The 25,007-nt window shown below is 33.9% G+C and overlaps 1 protein-coding gene across 1 annotated transcript in view; it reads right to left on the bottom strand.

The window, feature by feature from the left end:
- The window catches only part of CFAP54 (cilia and flagella associated 54), a gene marked incomplete at both ends in the record, with an annotated part of 35,650 nt that extends 11,670 nt beyond the window's left edge, over positions 1-23,980 (bottom strand). Inside the window, 13 exons of the mRNA XM_010134186.1 lie at positions 6,220-6,378; positions 6,905-6,997; positions 7,724-7,829; positions 10,205-10,313; positions 10,851-11,006; positions 12,429-12,555; positions 13,782-13,967; positions 14,154-14,311; positions 15,223-15,358; positions 16,755-16,860; positions 21,561-21,730; positions 23,261-23,355; positions 23,764-23,980. Coding sequence (XP_010132488.1) covers positions 6,220-6,378; positions 6,905-6,997; positions 7,724-7,829; positions 10,205-10,313; positions 10,851-11,006; positions 12,429-12,555; positions 13,782-13,967; positions 14,154-14,311; positions 15,223-15,358; positions 16,755-16,860; positions 21,561-21,730; positions 23,261-23,355; positions 23,764-23,980 — 1,818 coding nt within the window. The remainder of the gene's footprint in view (positions 1-6,219; positions 6,379-6,904; positions 6,998-7,723; positions 7,830-10,204; positions 10,314-10,850; positions 11,007-12,428; positions 12,556-13,781; positions 13,968-14,153; positions 14,312-15,222; positions 15,359-16,754; positions 16,861-21,560; positions 21,731-23,260; positions 23,356-23,763) is intronic.
- Positions 23,981-25,007: the final 1,027 nt, after the last annotated feature.

The raw sequence follows: 25,007 nt of genomic DNA, 5'->3' as shown, positions 1-25,007 counted from the left end.
CTCTTTCATGAATAAAAGCTTTTTTAAACATTGTAAAATACTCCATTTAAAGGCTGAATATCACCATACAATTTCTTCTTTGTAGAGGGTTACACAGATTTGCAAAGAACAGAGGAGGCCAAACAGTGACATTTTGGGGCAATACTGAAGCTATTTGAAAAGGTTGTTAGTGTCTCCATCCGAAATGTGGACACTGAAAACATTTGCCTGGGGAGTTAGTTCTTTCTAAATTTTGAATATTCATTGCTTAGAAGCCTGGAGAATTCTACCCATTTTATTTTCAGAAAATACAGCTCATCACCAATACAGGGCAGTAAATCCAGGTAAGCAGAAGATGGATTTTTCACAGAGACATAATCTTACTTCATAAAGCCAGTTCCCATCCTGAATCAAAATACAGTGGAAGTAAAGATAAAGACATGAATGCTGAAGTCATGCATTCGAGCATGTCAATATGCCTTCCGTATGGCATGGGACAATTAACTGGGGATGATCAAGGCCACGTAGACTCTAGACACTGAGGCAGTGGTAACAGTGGCCATAACCCGTGGCATGCCAAGAACTGTGCACTGATCAGCCACCTACTACAAGGATCTTCTACATTCAGGACCTTTAGTTTGGCAATGAATCACTCACTATCCTGCTAGCATGGACTGTGAACAAAATTCTGAGAAAATACGTGTGTGAAGGAGGCAACAACCTAATTTATGCTGTGCCCCTGAACTAGAGCTCTTAAAAGTCCATTTTATTATATATATTTCTTTCTAAAATGTGTGATAAGTTTTCTTTTTCACTGAACTGCATCTTTTGTTATTTACATCATACTGAAATTTTTTGAGAAAGGATATTAACCACCACACTTGTCAAACTGGAGGGTTGCTGAGTTACATACATAAATATTTATCTATTCAACTTTCTCAAAAGCCTGAAAACAAGAAACTGGCTTCATTAAGTGCTTCCAGTCCTACATACTATCACAGAGTAGAATAAAAAAAAAAAAGCATGCAAAATGTAACAGGGCACACAATTTTAACTACAGCCTTCTTAATGCAATTTGGATTCTTTGTTCAGCAGAGCTGAAAAAAACTTCAAGAGTCAAAAACAGAATTACAAAAACACATGTAAGTGAAACAACCTTGTACATAAAAATCTTTCTTTCAAAAATTATATCTATTTGTAGTATTAAAAATCCCAGTATCAAACTACAGTAACATTTTAAAAATAATTTATACAGCCTTCTGAATAGTTAAAGCTTCTAAAAATGTTGTGATAAAAATCAATGAAGCTTAGAATTAAAAGAAGTAAGAGCTTCATGCTTGTTAGCTGTCTGCAACAGTGAAGCTAACAGATGATTATGCAGCTTGCACCTGTCACGAACATGACAGTAAGCTCTGAAGCTTATTATTCTAGGACAGTGTAATACTAATTATGTCAAAAAAAGAGCAGACAGAGTAAAATATTTTTTGATATATGATGGCTGTTATAAATGTCACATACCATATATTTACAATTTATTCAGTGGCACCGTCAGCTCTTTGTTGAGAAATGAATAATAGTATGCTGTCCAACACTGCAGAAAGTTCAACAACTCTAGAAGAGCTACTTTCACAAAAGTATTTTTATTTCTTTTTATAAGATAACAAATCCTCACTCCTCAAGGCTCCCCTGTCTCCATCTCATACTGAACAAAACAGTAAAAAATAAACCACAGAGAGTAACCTGTCATTTTTAATTTTTTGGTATTAAGATAATTATTAATGTGAGAAGTGCAGTGGAGAAACATTGAAGACAATTATTTTTACATTGAACCTTCAAAGATTTTTACCATTCAGTATTCAATACAGGTGCCATGGTCAGTGTAGACTCCAGAGTTCCAATTCAAGATTTCTCTGAACAATGTAGCCTCATCTGCCTACATTTGAAAACTTAGTAGGCTGTTCGCAAGCCAGAGACCTGTAAAGATTGACTTTCTAGCCAGCTGATAATTAGTGGTAAAATATTGTCACATCAGGCCTTCAACGAATTTTGAGAAAATACAAATTATATGTTTTTTGAAAGCAATGTTTTATCAAAAATTAACAATATAGAGGCTTGTACGTACAAATTACAAAACAAACATCAAAACATTTTTGGTATGAAACATGGAGATCTACAAGATTAAAAGCCTCAGTCCAACCAAATAACACAGCCAACTTAATTAACTAATAATAAAATCTTCTTAAATACTATCCTGCTTAATCTTCTAGGGTCTCAATATACTGGGCATGGGATAGAGATAATTTTTGTAGGAACAAATAACACACAGATATTTGCATTTGTTAACTATATCCTTCACTACTTGCACAGGATTTTGGTTTTGCACCCATCTTCTGCATTATGAATTTCATTCTTCTGTAAGAATGTATTTCTTCTCAGAAATATCACCACTGGAACTAACAAGAATCTGAGCAGTGTGCAAGTACATTACACATCAGAAAGCAAATAAGTACCTTTGAAGAATCAGCTGGCCTACCAAGCGGCAGTTCTACATCATGTAGCTCTTCTTGCAAATTCTCAAGGCAACACACTGAATATTCAAACAAATGTTTTTTTAAAAAGGAATGCATTTCTGCTATGCGTAGAACAATCCCTGTGTCAAAAACAGAACTCAGGTGTCCACTTCTTGAAGAAAATGATCCAGGTCCTGAGTTAGGGGCAGCTTTGAAAAGACATTTTCATTACATCATTTGCCATTAAAAATTAAAGTTTCTACAGCTACTTAATACCCATTAAATTTTGAAAAGGTAGTAAAATATATAAATCAATCCAATATCAAGGAATGCATTTCCAACAAGTATACTGACTGTCCTTAAATGTTACTAGGTTTTGCTATTTGTATGGCAATTTTTCACTGGATTAACAAGCCCTGTCTAGACATTATTAAGCAGCATAAAATGCAACGTGCAGTTTTGAGGTTTCAGTACTTAAATTTAAATGAGTAAGCATCAGCATGTTCACTAGATTTCTAAGCAACCACTAGAATAAACACATATTTATTCAATACAGTCAAAAGAACTTCTAAGAGCTCTTAAGACCCTAATTTAGACAGCTAGTGGTTGATCAGCTGAGTTAGTCCCTAGGCTCCATCACTGGTGACTACAGCTGAGCTAACATGTACATTTTGCCAGATACCTGTAGATACCTTACTCTCCTTCTAGTTCTGCAGTGAGTTAGAATACTTCCATTTGCTGCTGCAAGAAAAAAACCCAACCCTCTCTGAAATAATTATTGTCAGAGTTGCTATGTTTCTCTCTAGGAAGCATCTACATGTACAATCCAGTTCTGTCCTCACCTGTCAGATCGTCACTTGTATATCCAGCAGCTGGCCATCAGATATAGATGCATAGTATTAGAGCCCTGAAGGTAATGGATTCTTATTCTTCTATCTATTACCATCTTTTATTTACAGTGAAATAAACCAAGTGTGCACATAACATCTGGGGTTTTAGTCAAAAACATATTCAATAATGCTCAGCCTTCCCATTTACACCACACTCAGTTCTCTCAAAGAGGCCCCCAAACTGAACAGGTTTATTTCTGATGTGACTTGAGTCTAATGTATCTAGAACTAAAAATAAATATAGATTATAAGTTTTTTTAAAATGCTTCAGATATAGCAATAGCAACTAAGTTTTGAGGGATGCTTTTCCTGGTATCATGAAGGCTTATGAATAATTATGAAAAAGTTAATAAAATCTTCACTTACAACACTTGTAAACTGACATAAATCTTGATTTTGGTGAATATTTTTTTGCATCTACACAATTTAAAGGAACTCCAAATCAGACTATCTCAGATGACAGCCTTTGAATATGTCACTGTTCACCCGCAAGAACAATATCTCACCTATGGCAGTTTTCTAGAAGGAAGAAAAAATTCATACCAAATAGAAGGTTTGTGTTATGAAGTCTTTTTAAATAACTGTGGTAGTGAATTAAGAGAGCCCATGTTATTGTTTCTTTCTTCTGGCTGGCCTTGGTGGCAAGACTCTCTGTTCCTTCACTTTGTCTCTGCTTGTCTTGTACACTTTTTTTGTTTTCAGTGGAAAATGATTTGAGACTTTCGGAGACAACATTGTATCCAGCTGCAAATCCAATAACAGTCCAACAATATATATTTAGTGAATGGCTGCAATTCAAAAGCTATTTCTGCATTTTGTTGGAATTGACTAATCTGTAACTAAAACCAAAAATTGTGAATCTGGTTATGTTTGTCATAAGAGGAAAATTCTTTCTATTCTGCTTTAATATTAGTTGAACTAGTAAGGAAAATATTTCTTATATCATGGCCAGGAATCTGTCTGGTCCATGCAAGAAGCTGAAAAGGGTAGAGAGCAAGGTATCCCCTTTGTTTTTCAATTTAAATATAAAACCATTGTTTCTATACATTGTTCAATATCAGATATTTACTAAATGGAAACAATACTAGAGTCACCAGTCATAACTGCACCTGTGAACTTCCCAGTTATATTGACCTGAACCCAGAAGAGTTAGGTACTCTGAAATGTTTATTGTTAGTGTCAATCCGGTCCCTTTTGGATATTAAGCACATTATCAATGAAATGTTTTCTTCACTATGGACTAAAAAAAATTTTTTTTTTTTTGGTGATGCCTAAAAATTATGCAAAAAGAGGAAGAAAAATACCAGCACTGTTATCACTATATCTCTGCATATATTTAATACTTTTTGCACTGTATTAGTACGTGGCACTCTCAAAAGCCTCACAATTCTTTTGATGTTTCTCATTCCAAATCAAACAAACACTATGTTACAGTAATTCCTGAGAGTAAACTTCCAGAAAGGAATTATGTGTGTTTCTACAAAATCTGAACATCTCCATTATTCTTGATATTTCAACTGAAAAAAACAGAATTTAGTTAAAATGGCCATATTGTTTATAGATGAAACTTAAACAATGTATTTCACTAATGCTTTTACAGAAAATATTTAGCATGCTGTGCTGAACATTTCCATTTCAATTTCCATTTATATATTTTGGCCTACTATTGCTTTTCTACATTTTCTATTCTTCTCTGTATGGCCTAACAGAACTATCAGGAGAAACACCTGCTGCATTTGCTAAAAGAAAAAATGATCTGTAATTATAAGCAAATGGAGCTAGTACAAAACAATCAGATTGATGGGAAGTCTTAGCATACAACACTTGTTTTCATAATCCAATCAAAACACATATGTTTAAACACTGTACAGTAAGCAGACTTTGCTCAGCTTCGCCAGCAGCCATCAGGCAGAGCAATTCAATCTTTGTCAGTCATTTGGGATGATTGAAATGACGGCAGTGAACCAAAATTTTATCACAAAATTAATGGTTCCCAGTTTAAAAATACATATAGATATTCTGTCTTACTGGCAACCATTATCCCAGCATTCCCAAATCTAGGTTCATGATTTTTTTTTTTAAAACAAAACCTTCCATTTCATCAACTCCATTAGCTGTAAAATAAACACAGAAGTTGGAAATAAACCAGAAAAAGGCAAAGTTCTACCAACCTAAAGGAAGCATCTCTAAATAATAATCCACTGGACTGGAAAGCGAGTGAATTTTTTTTTTTTTTATTATACTACCTGTGACTTCTTTGCCTAGTACCCAAGCAAATAACCTTGCAAGAGTTTGAGTTTGTTGGTTGTTGTGTTTGGGCTGGTTTGGGTTTGTTTGGGGTTTTTTTTTGGCAGGGCGGGGCAGCAAGGAGTGACAGCTATTAGAAAAGCACCAACATGTCTTTGCAAAATCAAAAGAAAAAGCAAACATTTCCAAGGAAGAGCTAATATATCTAGAGAAAAAAATCTGTTCTAAGTCAGTGTTTGAAAAAAAGCAGTGATGACTGATAGGGGGATCAACACCTACTCTAGAAGTCTGGGGAAGTCCTGTGACAAAGGTGCATCATTTTTCTAAAAGTATGGCAGTATCTGCACTCTGTCTTTCTGAGCCATGGTATGCAAACAATGCAGTTTTTCTTAACTTATGAACACATGCACAGGCTGATTTATAAAGACCCATTAAGTCTACTCAATATTTTGTACTGCTATGCAGGACAAGAACTTTGCTTTTATTTTCCAAATTTGACTTCTGTTTTTTCAGCTATGAAAATTAGATATTAAACATGTTACTAGATTACATGACATATATAGTTTATTAGTTAGTTAATGTTCTAACATTACTAGGTATAAAGGAATACCAGATAAGAAATCTCTGTACGAAGCAAGAAGATCCATAGAAGCAAATTCTGGGATTTTCTGTTGCAGTTCATCCTTCATGCTCTGTTCTTTAACACTCTTCATTCCAACTAGTAACTGAGAAGCACGCACAGCTTCACTGACCTAAAAATAATATTTATTTCATTCAGAACCAGTTGACTACAATATTTATATAGATTTTAAATTCTGAGAGTAGCAAGATGATGACAAAATTAATTACTCAACAAACTACATATTTAAAAGTCAGGAAAATATTCTATTTCTCGCTGACATATGGCACATACCATACTAAAATAAATCATTACTGCTGACAGCTTAATTACTACGTAAGTGATTTCAATCAGATATCCTCACCTGAATGTCACTGATGTCTACCCACATGTCAAATACATGTGCACACATATTAGGCAGTGTGCTGTTTTATTTGCACTGAATCAAAGTTGAGGTAAACAGAGTCAGAACTGTCCAAAAGAGATTAAATGCACTACTCAGACAGTGTTTGTTTTAATTTCCTCAAATAAGACCCATGCCAGAAATTTCAGAGAACATTAATTCTTGTCTTGTTTGCATTTTCTGGTTTGCTTGTGTAAGTAACGTAAGATGAAATGTAAAAAACCAGAAAATTACACCTTCAGAATGTTCCACCAACCTGTGTAGCTGCTCTTACTGCAATCCAGGCTTGTATTTTGTAGCCTTCTGATTTCAGAGCCTTCTCAGGAGAAGAGAGGTCTCCAGAAGATATCTAAAATTATCCACCAGTTCATAATTAGGAATCTAAACGTATTATGGTAAAATATATTTTAAATATAGAGAACTTACAGAATTATTGTTTTATTTGCAAGTTGTAAAAATCAGCACTGATGGTAAATCCATGGATTAGTTGCTAAAACTGAAAAAGCTATCGAGAGCATACTAATTGGCTGCTCCTCTAAAAAATGTCTTGAAGTAGCTCATACTATGGTCACTGCTATATACAGTTTTGCTATAATTTTTCATTTTCTGGAATCTTAATTACCTCTATTCCTATTATGCTTTGAATCTATGCCTTTAACATGGTTAAAGCCTTTTACATTCCTCATGCTGTCACTCTTACTTGAATTGAAAAACTGAAATCCGTAAAAGCAATTAGAACTTAAAAACCAAGTTTGAATGTTATGTTTTCTTCGCAAGGTGCAGATTAATTAGTATATAATCAGAAATGAAAATATTGTTGGTTCTGTTTTCTCTTATACGGAAAAATATTTTAAATGTTATCATTCAATGCAATAAACATGAGAAATAACATCAAACAAAATAAAATTCCACTGTTGTACTATATGATTTCTTTTTGTGATTTTTCTAGTAGGATTTTCAGTATCAGTAAGATTTGTAAGTCACAGCAAGTAATAGTCTGTCAAGTTGCACAATGTTCTACAGAAATATATTTTTTGCTTTGAAGAGGCCACTACCCAAAAGATAGAAAACATACGTTTGATTTGGAAGGCACCGTCTTATCTGTCTGTGACACATCCTCATTATTTGTAGCAAAATGCAAATATAATAGTGCTATTTCAAGGTATGATCTTCTTATTAACCTGTAAGAAACAACACACAGACCAAACTTTTAAAGTAAGCTTACTATCAAAGTAAGCATTATGACGATACTCCTGCATAAGACTAGTCAGGCCGCCTCACCAAATAAATCACTCATCCAGCCCTCATCATATACTTAAAGTGCATGGTCTTTCAGAAAGCCATGTGATCTAAAGTCTTAGTGTGTCTAAAATATCCCTGTAGTACGCTTAACAAACATCACATTGATTTAAGAGTATGTTGAATATAATTTGCACAATGTGCAACAAGTATTCCATAAATAAATTGCAGATGTTTACTAACAAAACCATAATTCTGCAAGGGAAGTGCTCTTTCTGTACAGAATCTGTATGGGTTCCTCTTCCTTCCTTAAGATAAGGTGTAAATCTATTGTCCTGGTTTCCCTGAAACATGGGTGGATGAATTTGGATATGGGTCTTTAATCAAACTCTTCCAAGAATAAGCAAATACATCCACAGTGACTAAAACAGTCTCATTTCTTCTTTGGGCTTAGCTGAGGAACCTTCTCAGTTACAAGTTCTGTACCAGAACACTCTACACCTTCAGACAGACTATGCTCACCAGTTCCTGCTCTCCTTCTATATTTCCTTCTCCTTTCAGTTATTTTTACAGTAGTATTATAAACCAGGCAAAAATCATGGAATGCTTTGGGTTGAAAGAGACCTTTAAAAGTCATCTAGTCCAACACTCCCTGCAGTGACTAGGGACATCATCAACTATATCAGGTTTCCCAAAGCCACATCTAACCTGACCTTGAATGTTTCCAGGGATGGGGCATTTACCACCTCTCTGGACAACCTGTTCCAGTATTTCACCATCCTCTCCCTTATATCTAGTCTGATTCTCCCCTTTTATATTAAAACCATGACCTCTTGGCCTTCTGCAACAGGCTCTGCTAAAGATCATCTCCTTCTTTCTTATAAGCCCCCTTTACGTATTGAAAGGTCTCCCCAGAGCCTTCTCTTCTCCAGGCTAAACAATCCTAACTCTCTCAGCCTTTCCTTATAGGAGAGGTGTTCTACCCCTCTGATGATTTTTGTGGTCCTTCTCTCGAACCACTCCAAAAGGTTCATGTCTTTCTTGTGCTGAGGACTCCAGGGCTGGACACAGTACTCCAGGTGGGGTCTCATCAGATCAGAGTAAAGAGGCAGAATTACTTCCCTCAACCTGCTGAAAATCACTATATCTGAAGATCTTCTCCAACATTTCTATTCCCCAAAGGTTTATAACAGTCTTTTTTATGCAGGTTCCTCCCAGCGTTGTAGATCTCACCAGATCTCCCCTGCAAATTAGTTTTCCTAAGCATAGTGATAAACTCCTGCTCATGTAGTTACTATTCAGGACACAGTCATATTGCACAGAGTTGGCTGTTTATATAGTACAATAAATTCCAGCTTTGGTATGATCAGTGTAAAGCAAAATACAAAAGTCAGAAAGTGCTTTGCAGTTCAAGATAGGGCAAACTAAGTGGGAGGATGGAAAGTTCTACATTCAGCTGGTGGCAATTTAGTTAACTTTCTAGTCTTGCCAACAAAAAAAAAATATTTGAGACATCAAGAAACAACTGTTATTAAACAATCCCATAGATATCAGAAGGCTTGTATAAAGGGGATCAAGTTGTTTACATCTCTAAAATAAGAAAGCCAAGGTCCATTGATGTTGCTGTACATTCTTTTAGAAAGATGGTAGCAAATTAAAGAAGTAGCAAATGAAACTTGCAAAACATCACCACAGTCCATTTCTGTACTATCTTCCATCATGCTGACTGCTTGTAAAGGTTTATTACTAAAATACTGCTTCTGTGTTCAGAGTTCTGGTTCATTAACTTAAGTAACAGAATAGCCAAACAAGCAAGGTAAATTGCTGCCTTTACATTGTCTATAACCAGACTTGGCACGTTATTCATTAAAACTGGTCAAGAAACTAAAAAAATAAGAAAGTCCAGAGTATCAGAGTTGCTTGACAGAATTTATTGGCTGGCTTGGCTCAGCTCTTCAGGCATCTTCTATGGTGATAACTAATGCCAAAGTCACTGTCCTGATATCTGTTACAAACACATTTCCTGTGCTGCTTCTGCCTCTGTTCTGACTGTTTCTGGCTGCTAACCTTTTCAAGCTGGATTTCTATTATCTGGAAGGGGGCAGACCACAGCTCATCTTCTGAAATATGAATAAAACCCCGGTTTAATTGATAGCTCTGTTCTGGGTGTTGACAGAGAGGGTACAAATTTGGAAAAGAACAGAAAGCTGTAACTTTTCATACTCTAAAATACACTTTAAAATATTCTCAGCATTTGTTTTAAATAAAAGAATGAATGTTTAAAAGTATTTTGAAAGTTATATAGCTAGTTTCTTACTCAAATTTTTGATCATGTTGCTGGCTGAGTTTTATAGCTTCCAACAGTGTTTCAACAGCTCGAGATGACTTCTTATTGCCTGCTTCAGTTATCTGGCTTTCTACCTTACCTAGGAAAGAAATACAGAAAGCAGATACGCAAGATTTTTTTACGTAGGTTTTTGGTTTTTTTCTAAGACCCAACCTGTTTTACCCTTCAGGAAAATTGAACAACATAGTGAATTATCTACTCTCTTCCTGAAAAGCAGAATCTTTTTCAGTTTGTTTAAAATGTAATGCACAATACTTGTACAGCAAATCACTTCATAGAGTAGCTAAAAAGATATATCATCTTTAGTTCAAACTGATGTAAAGAAGCTAATTAGCTTTCTACAGTGTCCTTAAGCTCATTGGCTACACCCTTTGATCCCTGATAACATAAAGGCCGGAGAAATTCCACTGCAGTTTTGAAATTATTTGTTGCGTAACTTATCCTAAACTATGCTGGTGTGACACTAAGCGCAGGAAAGACATCTGCAGCTAGGCAGGGTGAGAAAGATCCAAACCTGTTCTATTTTCACAGTAAAACATCTCCATTTTAAAGGGAGGCCACATGTATAATGTTGTCTAGGAAGGTAGTCATGAGGTACAAGCATGGTTTTATTTACCTATCTGAAAAAGAAGTTCAGCTTCCATATCTAATTTTTTTGTTGCAGATGCTCTGCAAAGTTTCAATGCTGATTCTAAATGTTCAAGAGCACGTAGCCATTGCAGTGGATCTTCTCTTGCAGATGTACAAGCCACTTTTTCAGCTAATGTGCTTCCTAAGGAAAAAAAGAGAGATTGTTCTTAGAAATTATTTAAAAAAAAAAAAACAACAATTTATGCAAAAAGAAGCAAATTCCTTAGAACAAATGCCATTATGCATTTACTGTTACAATCCAATTCTTAAAAATCTGAGTGATTAATGGATATAAATATAGAACTATAATGTTGTTTCAGTACTTTATGAAGCCACTGAGGTTTACCTAGGCCATCAAAAAAAGCTCAGGCTACACAAATCAACTCTCACAAACTATCCTGAAAGAACAGCAGTAAGCCACTTCATAACTTTATTTCACCTGGCAGTTGTAGGCGAAACCTAAACCTCTCTAAGCGTTTCCAAATTCCCATATTTCTTTTGTACTAAACAGTTCTAAAGGCTTCTTTGACGTGTTGTGTACCTCTTATAGTGTACTGCCCAATACTCCTCTGTATTCACAGGCTTTTCCTAAAAATGTGGATTCAGAAACAAGAACTAGTCAACCATGGCCATTACTATGAGTAAGTCTGGCCACGCCGGCTCTGACAAGCTCAGTAAGAGTGGATCTTTAGAGCAAACCAGCTGGCCTTAAAGACCTGACAGCCACAGTAGATGCATTTCATGTTTACATTGGACTACCTCTATTCTAGGCCTAGGGGCTGAGTACAAAGCAGTGGTTGAGGTGCACTGATGTGCTGCTGGAGTGTATGTTCCTGAAAAAAAATCCAGAACACTCAGGCTGTTCCATAATACGAACCAAAATGCAGCAAGTGATCTCTAGATTCTCTAGTCCGTTATAAGTCAGATATACACCAGATTAAGCTTAGTAGAAGGAGCATGGAGACAATATCCATTTCCCTGTATTTGCTATACAGCAGTAACTCTCAAAGAGATCTCAAAGATTATTTTCTGTTACTATTCAGCATATTTCCAAGTTTCTACATAAAGAAAAGTTATCAATAAAAGTTGTTAAATTAAAGGTTGACAACAATAACACACTATTTATTTTATTCAGATAAAGGATTATCACTATTATTCCGTATGATTTGATATCATAAGTTACTTCCCATACAATTGCTTCCAGAGAGATGGATCATGCCCAGGAAGTTTTCACAGAATGAAAGCTTTGTACAGAAGTTGGAAAAGTATTGTTAAGTTCCACTTAAAAAAAAAAATAAATAAAAATTGAAGTTCCCGGTAGTTTTGTCAAGCTATAACATTAATATTTAAGCCTTTGTTGATTATTATTGTTCCCGTAAAAATTGTTCCTCACTTATACACATTGTGTGGAGCCAAAAGGGCATCTATTGTTTATTTACAAAATATTTTATTTGTATAATGAAAAATTTTACTTACTACATTCACTTCTGTTGCATCAGTTTATGAGCTACTGCATAAAATATGAATGAAAATTAATAATAATAATGACTTCCATTTTTCTTACCAATTCTCATTTTGACTTGGGCTAGCAAGTTAATATGTGGCAAGTAGATATTTTTTGAAGGTAGGACCAGGCAAGTCAATGTGCTGTCTTTTATTTGCCGTTCAATGGGTTCTCCACAAACAAAAATCTATGAAAAGAGTATGCTTTGTAAAATCAAGTTGCAGACAGCAAATTAAATAGCAATTTGTAAAAAGTAAGTGAAGTATTGCAAAACCCTGGAACTCAAATCTGCAAAGCACTAGAAAAGGGCTTGATACTCCTGAACTCCTTTATGTCCGTTTGTACTTTCCTTTGCAGAGGAATTTGGTGCAAATGAACAATTTCAATGAACTTCTGATCAAATTTACTAATGCTAGGCTTTGGTTTCTAAAAGTAAACTCCCTCAAATCAATCTTTCAGATATAGGTCTCCCAAGTAACCCAAGCCCTAGAAAGAAACTGTCATTTCTACAGTGAAATCTGACATTCAACGAAGTCCACAAAAGAAAAAGAATATAATATGTATGAAGTAGTCAAACTTTTCATTCACGGAAATAAAGCGATGGGGACATGCTTAACAAGTGTTAAGTCTCTTGAAGGGTAATGAGACTCGCAAGTGGAAGTCTGAGTGTGAGGTGATTCATATGATTCTTTATTGCTTGGGGGAACAAATAGTTCAATGTATTAAGCTTCTGTATAAGAAAATATGAGGAAAGACTTTGATCCAAACTGTATCAAGAATGAGTAGAGATTTCAGAAGTGTCCATCTATTTTTGGATCACCAAATGAGTAAATGGTTTATTACTATACATTCCTCTTATAGATTTTGTGTCTGTAGATTTTTTTTTGCATATATGAATTTTTAAATGGAAATTATTTCTTCAGACTGATTGTAACAACCTGTCAATCTAAACCATCATAACCAATATGCTATTTAACGTAAATTTGCTAATTCAAATTAATAAAAAGCTAAATTCTTAAACTTGGATGCTCTAGAGTTTGTCATTTTATAAGATGTACATCCTCCCCGAGGTGCTGAGTATGAACACATCCCTAATTTTAAGTGGGAAAGTGAGAGTTCTGCATCTCTTTAAAAGTCAAACTACCTATTTCAGTTTTCACATATGGATGTACATTTTGCAAGTATTCAACATTTTTAAATTCTATGAAAATACCAAACTACATACATGAGTATGGATAAATAAATTTTGTAAGATAAATTACTACTTTACAATATGTAATCTAGGGAAAAATTAAGTGATAAATTAATAGGAATAGCCATTTTTAATAAATTGTTAGAATAGCTTCCAGAATAGATAATTAAGATTGTTGGAAGGATTTGCAAATGCTGTGTAAATCACCAATGTATACTCACTGCTTTAATGGCAAGCTCATGTGCCAAAATTAGTAAGTTTAATGGTTCCACTGTAGAAGAGCAATGTTCTGTATCCTCTGCTGTTTGCAGTGTTAGTATGTCTGCCAGAAGCAGCATGCTTTTCACAAGAGTCAAAGAAGCTGGAGGGGAAATAAATGTATCTTCTTGGAGTAAACTGATGATATTCTGTTTGGACACAGACAACATAAACCAAAGTAGTTACTACTTTTGCTGTCTATTTATGAGGACAAATCACACCAAGTGAAAAAAAAATCTCTAGAGGCAAAGCTTATTTAACTCTGGCATCAGATTTTCTGACTACGTGAAAAATGCATCAAAGAAAAGTGAACAGTTTCTTCTTTGTACTCAAACCTGCAAAAGAAGTTTTATGTCTGCCACAGGACGTTTTTCTTGCAGGTCAAGAATAGCAGCTTGCACCATCATTTCAGCCTGAGTCTCAATATCACCAAAGGCTTCTGCCTCTAGTATTACTTCTTTTATCACACTTCTGCGTTCAGTTGAATAATTTTCTAAAGGAAGAGAATATATGAATTGTAAAACTAGAATAGAAAAGACTTTATGGTATATTCTATGTTCTTAAGAAGTCACTTTCACACTAAGAAGTTACAGAAAATTTGACATTATAGATTCCACATTTACCATTTCATGATTATGTGCCGAAAGTACTTCAAAAAGAAAGAAAAACGGCTTAGTTTTTAAACTGCACTTTGTTTAAGTTTATTAAAATACATTCTTTATATGTAAGCCACGAGCATAAATAATTAGATTTTGTAGGTCAAATGTCATTCTCATCCATAAAACATATTCTACATATTAAAGTATCTGATCTTAGTTATCATTCCAAAATAGTAACAGCCTTCATGGGAACTATCCAGAAGAGACTAAATAAGAGTTCGACTACAAACTTAGACTGTGATTTTGATATTTATACTAAATCCATAGAAATAAGAAATGAAAAACATTTTATTAATAATCAAACTGCAACAAATGTATTTTGCAGTATCTCACTTAAATTCCTTTAAAAAAAAAGAATCTGGAACATTTTATGAGATATATAGAAACATTTCATTTATTGGAAATATAAAAAGTGGAAAAAAAAACTTCTGAGACTTTTAAAACTAGAAGTATGTAGAAACTGTTTTTTAAAACAAACATACTTAATTACACTAGAACATTTGAAACTTTTTCACACGTGATTTATCAAAAGATAATGATCATTAAATGAAAATTAATATAATGATTTGTGTTTACATGCTCCAGGTAAGATCACACTCAGAAATATATTTTCCTTATTGCATTGGATGAATTTAATACAAGTAATTGCCCCAAAATTAATGTTAATATTTTTAATATAAGATTTGTCTGAATAGGCTCATTTGCCCATTAGATTCCAAAAGTCTAAACCAAAAACGGTTAATACCTTCCACATCACCAACACCATGTATCTCTGTTACCAGTGCAGTCACTAACATCGTACGACACCTTAGCCACAGATGTATGTTCATATGATCTTGTGCTGTTATGTGAGGCAGTCGAAAATCTTCAATACAAGAGTCCTAATAATTTCCAAAAGCAAGAGAAATGTTACTTTCTCAGTCAACTACTTTACTGCAAACAAAGCAACAGGGCAGCATCACTGTAAAATAAATCAAATTAATACAAATATATTACAAATAATAACATAATTTTAACCAGAAGTTTATTTGAAGAGTAGATACATGATTTTTAATAACAGGTGGCCATTTATTATTTATTTTTTAAGAAAAAAAAGAATTGTAACAAATGGAAATTAAACCAGTTTTTATGGGAGAGTCCATTAATATATCCATATACTGTATGTACCATGAAGAATAATTCTAAGAGTTTGGACTTTATTCCTCTCAAACAGGAACTTTACACAGAACTCTAAGGCACATAAAATGTAGAGCAGGATTAATATCAAGTTCTGGTACCTTATTAATGATTAGAAAAAATATTTTTTTATTTCAAGTTTTTAGTGTTTCTGGTGAAACAAATACTAATGTAATGTAATATAGTACTAGAACTGTTTGGCAGAATTCTCTCAACTTCCCATGCCATCTTCACATATTATAAAGGGTCTTTCTATTACTAACAGTCTACAGTCCATGTTCTAAAGATTTGTTCCAGCGAGCAATAAATGGACAGTGCATCACCTGTGTTTTACTCATACAAAAAACCACCATGAATGACTTGCATTGATGCAAACAAGGAAAAAAAAAATAGCCATAACTCAGTTACTGGCTACCGGGCAGTCCTAAGAAAATGTAGGAGCAGAAAGACAACACAAATACACAACACAGACAGAGAATAATTACACTGCATGCAAGAAAGACCAGTCTCATTATGCGTGTTACAAAGTCTGGCCTCACTGCTCAATTGCTCTGTCCATGTGAGGCTGACACACTAAGCACTCCACAGTGGATGTGTGGTCTACTACCAATCAGCTCCGTACGTTGGCTTTCCAAAGTATAGGTCACATTTTAGACAACAGAAGTCAGCTGAAATCTTGCTAAATTTGGGACACAGCAATGATGTGACTGGCTTTTTGAAACAGCGGTGGGTTTTCAATCAAAAAAACTAAAATAGCTTAACTGAATAATACATGATTTTCACCTGATAGCTATTTTTTCCACTTTCTGTTTGTTCAGGTATTTTTAAAGAAAAGGAGATTTTTCAATGCTGCCATTTGAGAGTATACAAATCAAAACTGTAATTCCTAACCACATACAAATTACAATGATGATTATAGACATATCGAATATACCACAAGCCAGCACGTATCTGAAGCATGTCATACATAATTCTCTCCCCAGGTTAATGGTAACCACGGAATACAGAAAATTGCTATGTTCTAGTGTTCTGAAAATCACTCAACACTTAATAGACTTCATATACTAAAAAACAGTAATTTAAACAAATATCCACACATACCAAACACTCTCTTTCATCCTTTTCATCTTGAAAACGCATCACTTCTTCCATCCTAAAAATTTTGGCATCTTGGAGAAGACGAATTGCAGAGAAAGCCAAGGCAACACTGTGATATAGAACAATGTTATTAAAACCCACAAATTTTGTAATTTCTGACTGCAGAGATGTTTATCAGTAGTTATCATTTTTTGCTTCAGTAGATCAAAAAAATTGCACTCTAACTATATTCTGAATTTTCAGGCACTGCACAATGAAAGCAAGAAAACAGCAGTAAGATAAAAAGTTTTGCCAGTAACAGACATAAGCTGATAATAATGGATAAACCACGATATATCACATTCTGTTGGAGCAATCAAAACAGAACTCCACTATAATTTTCAGTTACGCTATCTGTCTTCAAGGATGGGCTTTTAGAAACTAGAAGATATAAAAATACCGAAAATGACAAAATGGATTAGGAGACTTCTGTATCTCATCCACAACAAGAGAGGTAAGAAAACGCCTTCCTCCATACAGTGTTTCCAGGCTGTATGTTAATCCTTCTGTTAAAGCCACATGATGAAATACTCACAGGATTTAGTAAACAACATCAACCAAAAATCAAACCAGGTGCCATCCTGGCAAAAGCTCATAAGTAAGCAATCCCATGGCACTGATTTCACTGCTTCCCTCCCCTAGTCATAAATCCTTTTCTGGAGTTCACAAATGCAAACAGCATCTAGATGCAGACAGCATCTAGAAAGATATAGACACTATTAGGACTGCTGCAGCATTCACCACCACATTTCAAAAAATTGTGAGCTGGGGTCTCAAAATATTGTCAGGTTTCTGAAAATATTATCTACTAGGTTTTTTTTCCTTCTATGCTGTCTTTTTAAAGCTTTCATATACACTGTTCAATTTTTGTGACTTCTATAAAAATGTATATCTATAACAGAAGACTTTGTGAATACAATTTTTTTCATGATTTGAAGACACTTGCAAAACCAACAGAGTGAGATCTTTTCCACAACGGAATTTCTTGCCCAAAGAACATGCTACTCAGAGCATTCTGAGAACTGCCAAAACCTATGTCTCATGGTATTAGTTTTCCATCTCTAATTGTACATTTTCCCCTGCATCTGTAAATCTCTACTTTCCTACCTCTTCTTTAAAATATTTTGGTAGGTTTGTTTTTTTTTTTTTTTCAAAATTCTAATTATTCTCTACCTACTGAAGAGTATTTCCTTAATGATGCGAAAGTACCTGAGAGTATCCCTAGCTCACCTTTTAAAAGACTTTTCAGCAGGTTAATTGCTAAAATTGTATAACCAAAATTCTCATCTATGCTGTCTCCACATAGAGAGACTCTCTTTACATAGAGACCCACCCAAAAAAAACCCCCAAAAAACTACGTAGACCTCAAGTCCTTTTTATACTGCCAGTACACTGTAAAGAGCTTTTAATGCAAGAGAGATTCAGGCTCTGTGTGAATTTACTGCTTTTGAGAGTTCTAGACTAATTATTATAAAGGCAAAGTTCTTGATTCATGTACAAAGAAGTCAGAAGAAGAGCTGCACTATGCTGAAATTTCTCACATTATTCTGCCAACATGTATCTAACTACAGGATGGATAACCTCTAGAGAAAAGAGGGGAGCTAAAGTCTTCCTGATTCTATCCTGCTTGCTGTTTTTGTGATGCAGACCTGGATGTAATACATCAATTCAGCACGAATAGACCCCAAAGTAACAATGAGAATCAAACTTGTTAATATCTTGCCTTACAGTTCTGAGAATTCAATTCTTATGGATCTCCATCATCCCTTTACATTAGTTTTATTCGACAAAATGAAATCAGAATAAATCAATGTTGAATTTGATTATAACCTTCTCTTTAACAATGGAAAAGATGAAACAGGCAGTAAGGATAATGCAATGAAATAGAAGAAGAGTTTTCCCCTGAAACCAGGCATCAAAGTTAAAATTACAGCAAAACCTGATGTTTTTCAAAGCATTGTTTGAGATGCTATGGGTAGCATTTCTCAAGTAAGTTGGAGAAGGTGCAACAACCAAGAGTATATACAGGCTTTTAAGAAATATTAACCTAACTTTCTGAGTTAACTCAGTTAACTCAGCCTCCAGTCAACTGCTATTGTCAACATCTAGCAATTCTGAAGATGAGGCATTTTTTACCTATGAGCTTACATATAAATTTCATGAGTAAAACGCAGACCACAAGCCCAAAGATTCATTTATGTATTGTTTTAAGCATTAATGTATTCACAAAAGCAGACAAGCACATACTTGGGTAATTAGAAAGCTCACGTACTTTGGGGGGACACCATGTAAGTACTCTCCTTGACATCAATGGAATTAATCCTAAACAGAAACTTATTCTGAAGCATAATTTTTTTGCAAGACAGAAGCAGTAATGTAGAAGCTTTCCTTGATGAAATCTTTGTGACCCTCTTCTGCTGTCAACAAGAGTGATGTGTCTATGTATTTCCCTTGACAAAATACACATCCTTTTATCAGCTGAATCAGAAAGTGACAAGATGATCAAAATAGGAAAGTACAGCTGACTATAACAATTTCACCACTAAGACATCTCGCCAAAGGAAAAAAATGATGAATTTCTGTAATATCATGCAAAGTTTGATTTCTAGGCTGGCAGGTAGGAAACATTCAGCTGTCTGAAGGAATGCTTCATTTGTATCTGAAGCAGATATATCAGCAGTTTCCATGGATGGCAGTGCAATAAAATTGTAAAATAGGTTTAAAAAACCCAAACCCTTGCTTTGTTTGTTGGTGTTTTTGTCCCTGCTATCTGACCAGTTTCAATATATAAGGCCCATTAAACACCCATCAAAAATTTGAGAGTCCCAAAAAGTGAGCCATAAAATGCTTGACATCCATTGGAACCCTTGATAGTCTAAAAAAGTTCCTTCAGTCTGAGACAAGTTATAACACAAGAGAGAAAAAATACTCCGGGATCTAAGTGCATGTCAGAAAGAAGGGTCCTGCACTGCAAATGGCTTGCATACTGGAACCAGTTTAGCAGAGTGAGAAGCTTTAAGTCAGAACTCTACTAATACAGGTTTTACCAAACCCAGTATCAAGCTAAACTGGGATTATGTACAGGATATTTCATAAGTCTTTGTACTGGTCCTCATTTATTAATGTGGTAATTTTATCAAATCCACATGACATGCAAAAGCACAATGAGGTCACTGTCCTAGTGATTTGTGGTTTCCCTTTGACAAATTTATCGTAAATTAATCTAATTCACAAGGCACTGAAATAGAGCGACATTTCATGATGAGAAATGTCCACAAATAGCCTACAAGTTCTTACTTCACATCTTCACTAAATCACATAACCACTAAATTATTACATTCCTAGTATCTGAACTTTTGGGAAAGCCTTATCTTTTAAAATAACATAAACAAAGACCTGGGTGAGAGACCATGATGCTGTTTTCAGCTCAGCAGTCTATACAGCAGTCTGTGTGTCCTGTCCTTGTTCATTTTATTTTTTTATTGCCACACCACAGCAACTAGAAAGGGGTTGTGCTATTTAAATGAGGTTTGTTTATTCACCTAAGACAGCTGGGAGAGGGAAGATAGTTTATTTTTAACATAGAAGAAAACATTTATTCCTTGTTAATTGCGTAAAGAGAGAAAAAAAAACCGTTGATACTAGTTAGCCTACTGAATTACATATCACTTTATCAGTAAGAGTATTAACAGCAATTTTCACCAGTACTCCAACAAAAAAAAAAGCTAATTTTGTTTTTCTTTAGTGCTTACTATAATGAAAGATTTACTGTAATAATTTTGGTGCATTTAATCATATTAGACCTTACAAAAATTTCAAATACTGATTACATTCTACCTAATCGCAATTCAGTCTGGCAAGTGACAGTACTACACCTCTATATGCTACATCTCAAGTTAACAATTTGTACCCTCAAAGATTTTTCAACCTAACGAAAAAATTAGATATGAAGAACTTGATACTAATAAAAATCATATATTTTTAAACAAATTAAAAATTATACAAATTAATTTAAAATCACAGGACAACTTTAATTTCATTAAGTTTTCCAAAAGAAATCAGAACCTCAAAAAAAAAAATCACAGAATTTGGAAACTACAATTCAGAGAAAATACTGTTGATAGTATTTTACACACTATCAACTAACAATTTAATTTATGCCTATTAAAATCTGTTCCAGTATGTTAAAGGTTACATCAATGCTTTTTAATCAAATTAACTTTAAAAATATAATTTTAACATTTTAATTTAACACCAAGAAATGCATCAAGAGGAAATGTTCTTTTAGGACAGCAATAGAGGGCATTCTAGAACAAAGCAAAATTTGTTACTTCAGAGGTAACATTAGTGCTCTACTGTACACTTTAAAATTATTAAAAATGTACAACTTAACATATCCGGACTTCTACTTTGACAAAAACAGTGAACATGGCAGCTTTTTCTCTGTTTTTGTATAACACCATATCACAAAGACACCTCACAGAGAAATTTACTTTTAAAAAGTAAAGTAATAAAAAATGAAATGCCAGTGTAATTTACATCAGTAGATATACTGGGGGGGGTTATGGCTGGGTACTTATGTAGACACAAAGGATTTTTTTTAAAATTGCTGGATTTTTTTTTTTTTTTTCTTTTTTTATTTAAGTTGGGGTTTTGGTTGGTTACTAAAGTAGACATAAAGGATTTTTTTAAAAATTTCTGGCTTTTTTTTTTTTTTTTACCTTCTATAGTCAAGGCTGTGCAACATTCGGTTGTTCATAATATAGTTACCTGAAAGCTGCTTGATGTCTTTGCTGAGAAATAGCAGCAAGCTGGAGTTTGGCTTCAGTAAGTGCCTCTAAATCTTCAGCAGAACACCAAGATACTTCCCCATCATATTTGTCCTGTATATTCTTCACAAGATGGCTAAGACTTTCTTCAGCTTCTGTCAATAAAATACCCTAGAGAAGAACACAGCATTGTATGGTTTCCAAAAAACAATGAAAGAAATTTTAAAATTATTTTTAAGTATTTTATTTTGTTATAGCCTACTATCACTGCACCCTAAAACAAATTAACTTGAATACAAGATGCCTTTTCTAGAAATAGGAGGGCGGGTGTTCATTTTGCTTTTTTCAGGTTTACAGACTCAGTGTGTGGAAAGTAGCAACATCTTAACTGTGCCTATACTATTGCAGTTTGTGCTTAACTACATATTCTAAGGCTTAGCAATATTACTCAATAATTTTTCCTTCTTATCTTTATCTTATAGCTATCCTTGATGATTTATACTATATTTCTTACTATGCTTAGTAATTTCAATCAATAAAATACAATATTAAAATACAACATTATACATGCAGTTAGAATTATTATTCTTTTCTATCTATATTTTGAGTATATATGCTTTAATATTTGTGTGTAATATATATCCTGAAAGTCCTAAAACTATAATTTACAGTCTTTCTGAGAAAGCTGTAAGAAGCCATGAAAACCAAATTTAAAGAAAGTTAATTTTAAATAAAATCTCAGTTGAGGAGCTTTCAGCAAAAGTAAAAAATATTTCAAAGGTTTGTGTAATCCAATTTCTTTTTTTGACCAGTTTCCTCAATGACTTCAGAATTTTACTTAAAAAACAAACAAACATACAAAAAAATGGAAGAATACAACGGTTTGAGAAAAATCAGAATGGTAAGAAATACGTTATGTCTCTTAAGAAGCCCCATCCAAATTAATTTAACATTTCTATTTTAGTTATTTTTGATATTTTCAAGCTATACTAAAAATTCCAAGTTTTTAGGGTTTGGCATATACCAATTGCCATACAAAATCACCTTCCATTTCTCCAGATGTATTTTGTACTTTGTTTGTAACCAAGCCAGAAGTAGATACTTTCAAAGTAGGAGACCCTTCTGAACAAAGAACATGTCAGCCCTCAGTTTTGGTCTTCTTGTGATGTGAAACAGCCAAGCATGAAGTTTACAATTAAACAAGACCAAACAAAAATCAAAACCAACCAACCAACCAAATCCCCTTCAAAGAAGCTAGTAAGATCTGGTATGTTTTCTCCAAAATAAAGTGTCAGAAGATGAACATGGAAAATCGGAGAGTGTTCATATATGGTAGAGAATGGTTTTCCATTTATTTGTAAAGCATGCTGCCCCATCAAACAGTCTCTGTCATGTTCCACAGGCACCACCCTCTGAAAGGAGATTATTTTATCTATGAAATCCCATTTGGTCATTACCCTTGTTGCTGAAACAGTCATACCGAGATCTGATTGTAACAATATTTCCAACAGAGACTCTTTGAAAAACTGAAGCAAACTACCAAGACTTTATGTATGGCTAGTGAGATGACAATCAGGTTAGAAACAGAAATTTCTATTCCCCTTATTCATGCCACCTCCCCATCATAATTTCCATTACATTGAAAACATTAGCAACATTTTTGGAACAATCTTAAGCCTTTTTTTCTAAAAACATAATTACCTTCAACATGGCCATATTTAATGCATCTTTACAGTCAACGAGCTGCACCATTGTGCCTTTTTGTTCCTGTTGTCTTGAAGTCTTATTGGCATCAACTGTCAAATAAATTTCAGGTGAAATTTCTGCAGTTAATGGTTGGACTCAATGATCTAAAAGATCTTTTCCAACCTAAACAATTCTGTGACACTATGATAACAGCTGCAGAACTAAAGCATTCTCAGTAATTTGAATATGCCCTTTCCATCTCTGTTTAATTGGGACTTTCAATATAAAAATAAGTGAGAAAGAATGGAATACAGTTCTAACAATAATAGAGATATTAGCTAAACAACTCTTGAAAAATATTAATGCTTGTTATTTCAATAATGACTGGATTTTCCAACAACACAATATGAAAATTGTTTATAATCTGACATGTTAATGTGTATGCAGTTAAAAGTGGAAAAACTATGCTTGAAATAAGTTACAGAATAAACGCGCTTTGCCGCCAACCTTATAATTACCTTTCACTTTTGGTGCTTTAGTTCTGCTTGGCTCCTTCAAGATGCTGTTATCAATGGAATAGACGTGTTTTTCCACCTTTTCAGGTATATTATTTATTGTGGCAGAAAGGCAAATGATGACATGCATTTTGGCTAAGGTTAATTTATTCATAATTTGTTGGTTGCACAGCGGCACCATTGTTAAAGACAGACTCCAATTAAATATGCCTTCCAGTACCTATGAGAAAGTTAACAATTGGGACTATTTGAAACGACATGTTTTACATTTTTTTGTGTTCAAGCATATTCTGCTTCTATTAATAATAATGTCTATCAACAATTAAAATGAATAATCTTAGAAATATGTTCTTAGTCATTATGGATGAGTTGCTGTTTTCCTTTCCAAACTCAATTTACCCCTTATTAGCACTTGCTACAGCCTCAGTGATCAGTTTTCCAGTAAAATGAGCATCTATGAAATTATAGTTATTACTTTGTGTGAGTTCTAGTTTTCTGCATTGTCCATAGCATTCTTTCAGCTAAGGCTGTCAGAAAAAATATGTAAGTAAATCTGTAGTTCAGAAATCTCAGCTCAAAGGAAAGTCTGTTGTTACTATTCATCCTAACTAGAGAGATTAAGCAAGGAAAAAAATTATCATATCAGACCATTCTGGTGTATTTCATAGAATCTTTCTGATATTCATTATAGCATCCTTTTTTATCTTGAGTTTAATATTCTCACTTTAGATTAATAAATTTAGAAGTTGAAAGTCTACAGAGCTTCGCATAACCATAAGGAGAACAATAAGAGCCCCTTATAGATTGTAAAGTGTTCAAATCAAAAGCTCAAGATAAAGCACAACTTCACAATAAATCTGAAACTAGTGAGATCAAAAGCTGTCAAGATAGACATCTCATTTTTGTCTTCTAATATCAACTGTTGTGGGACAGAGACAAGCTTACTGTAAATAAGAGAGAAAAGTGGAGGGGAAAAGTGGGGGTTTTTTACTTTATGAATTTGTTTTTATGGTACAGTTTCTTTTTCACATTCTGCTAACATTTACCCCTACTGGCTCGATGCATCTGTGACAAAGCAAATAAAAGAAAATTATTAAAACTGAAAACCAAAAAACAAGTCATTGATGAACACATGGCTGTAATTAAAATGAGAAATTACTGTTCATTTACTGGTTTACAGATTTTTTTAACTTATTTTTTCATTTTATTAATTTTTCTTTTATTTATTTTATTATTTATTATTACTA

This window comes from Buceros rhinoceros, unplaced genomic scaffold (assembly GCF_000710305.1).
Source record: "Buceros rhinoceros silvestris isolate BGI_N320 unplaced genomic scaffold, ASM71030v1 scaffold15864, whole genome shotgun sequence".
Taxonomy (NCBI): Eukaryota; Metazoa; Chordata; class Aves; order Bucerotiformes; family Bucerotidae; genus Buceros; species Buceros rhinoceros.
This window is presented reverse-complemented; position numbering and strand designations above follow the sequence as displayed.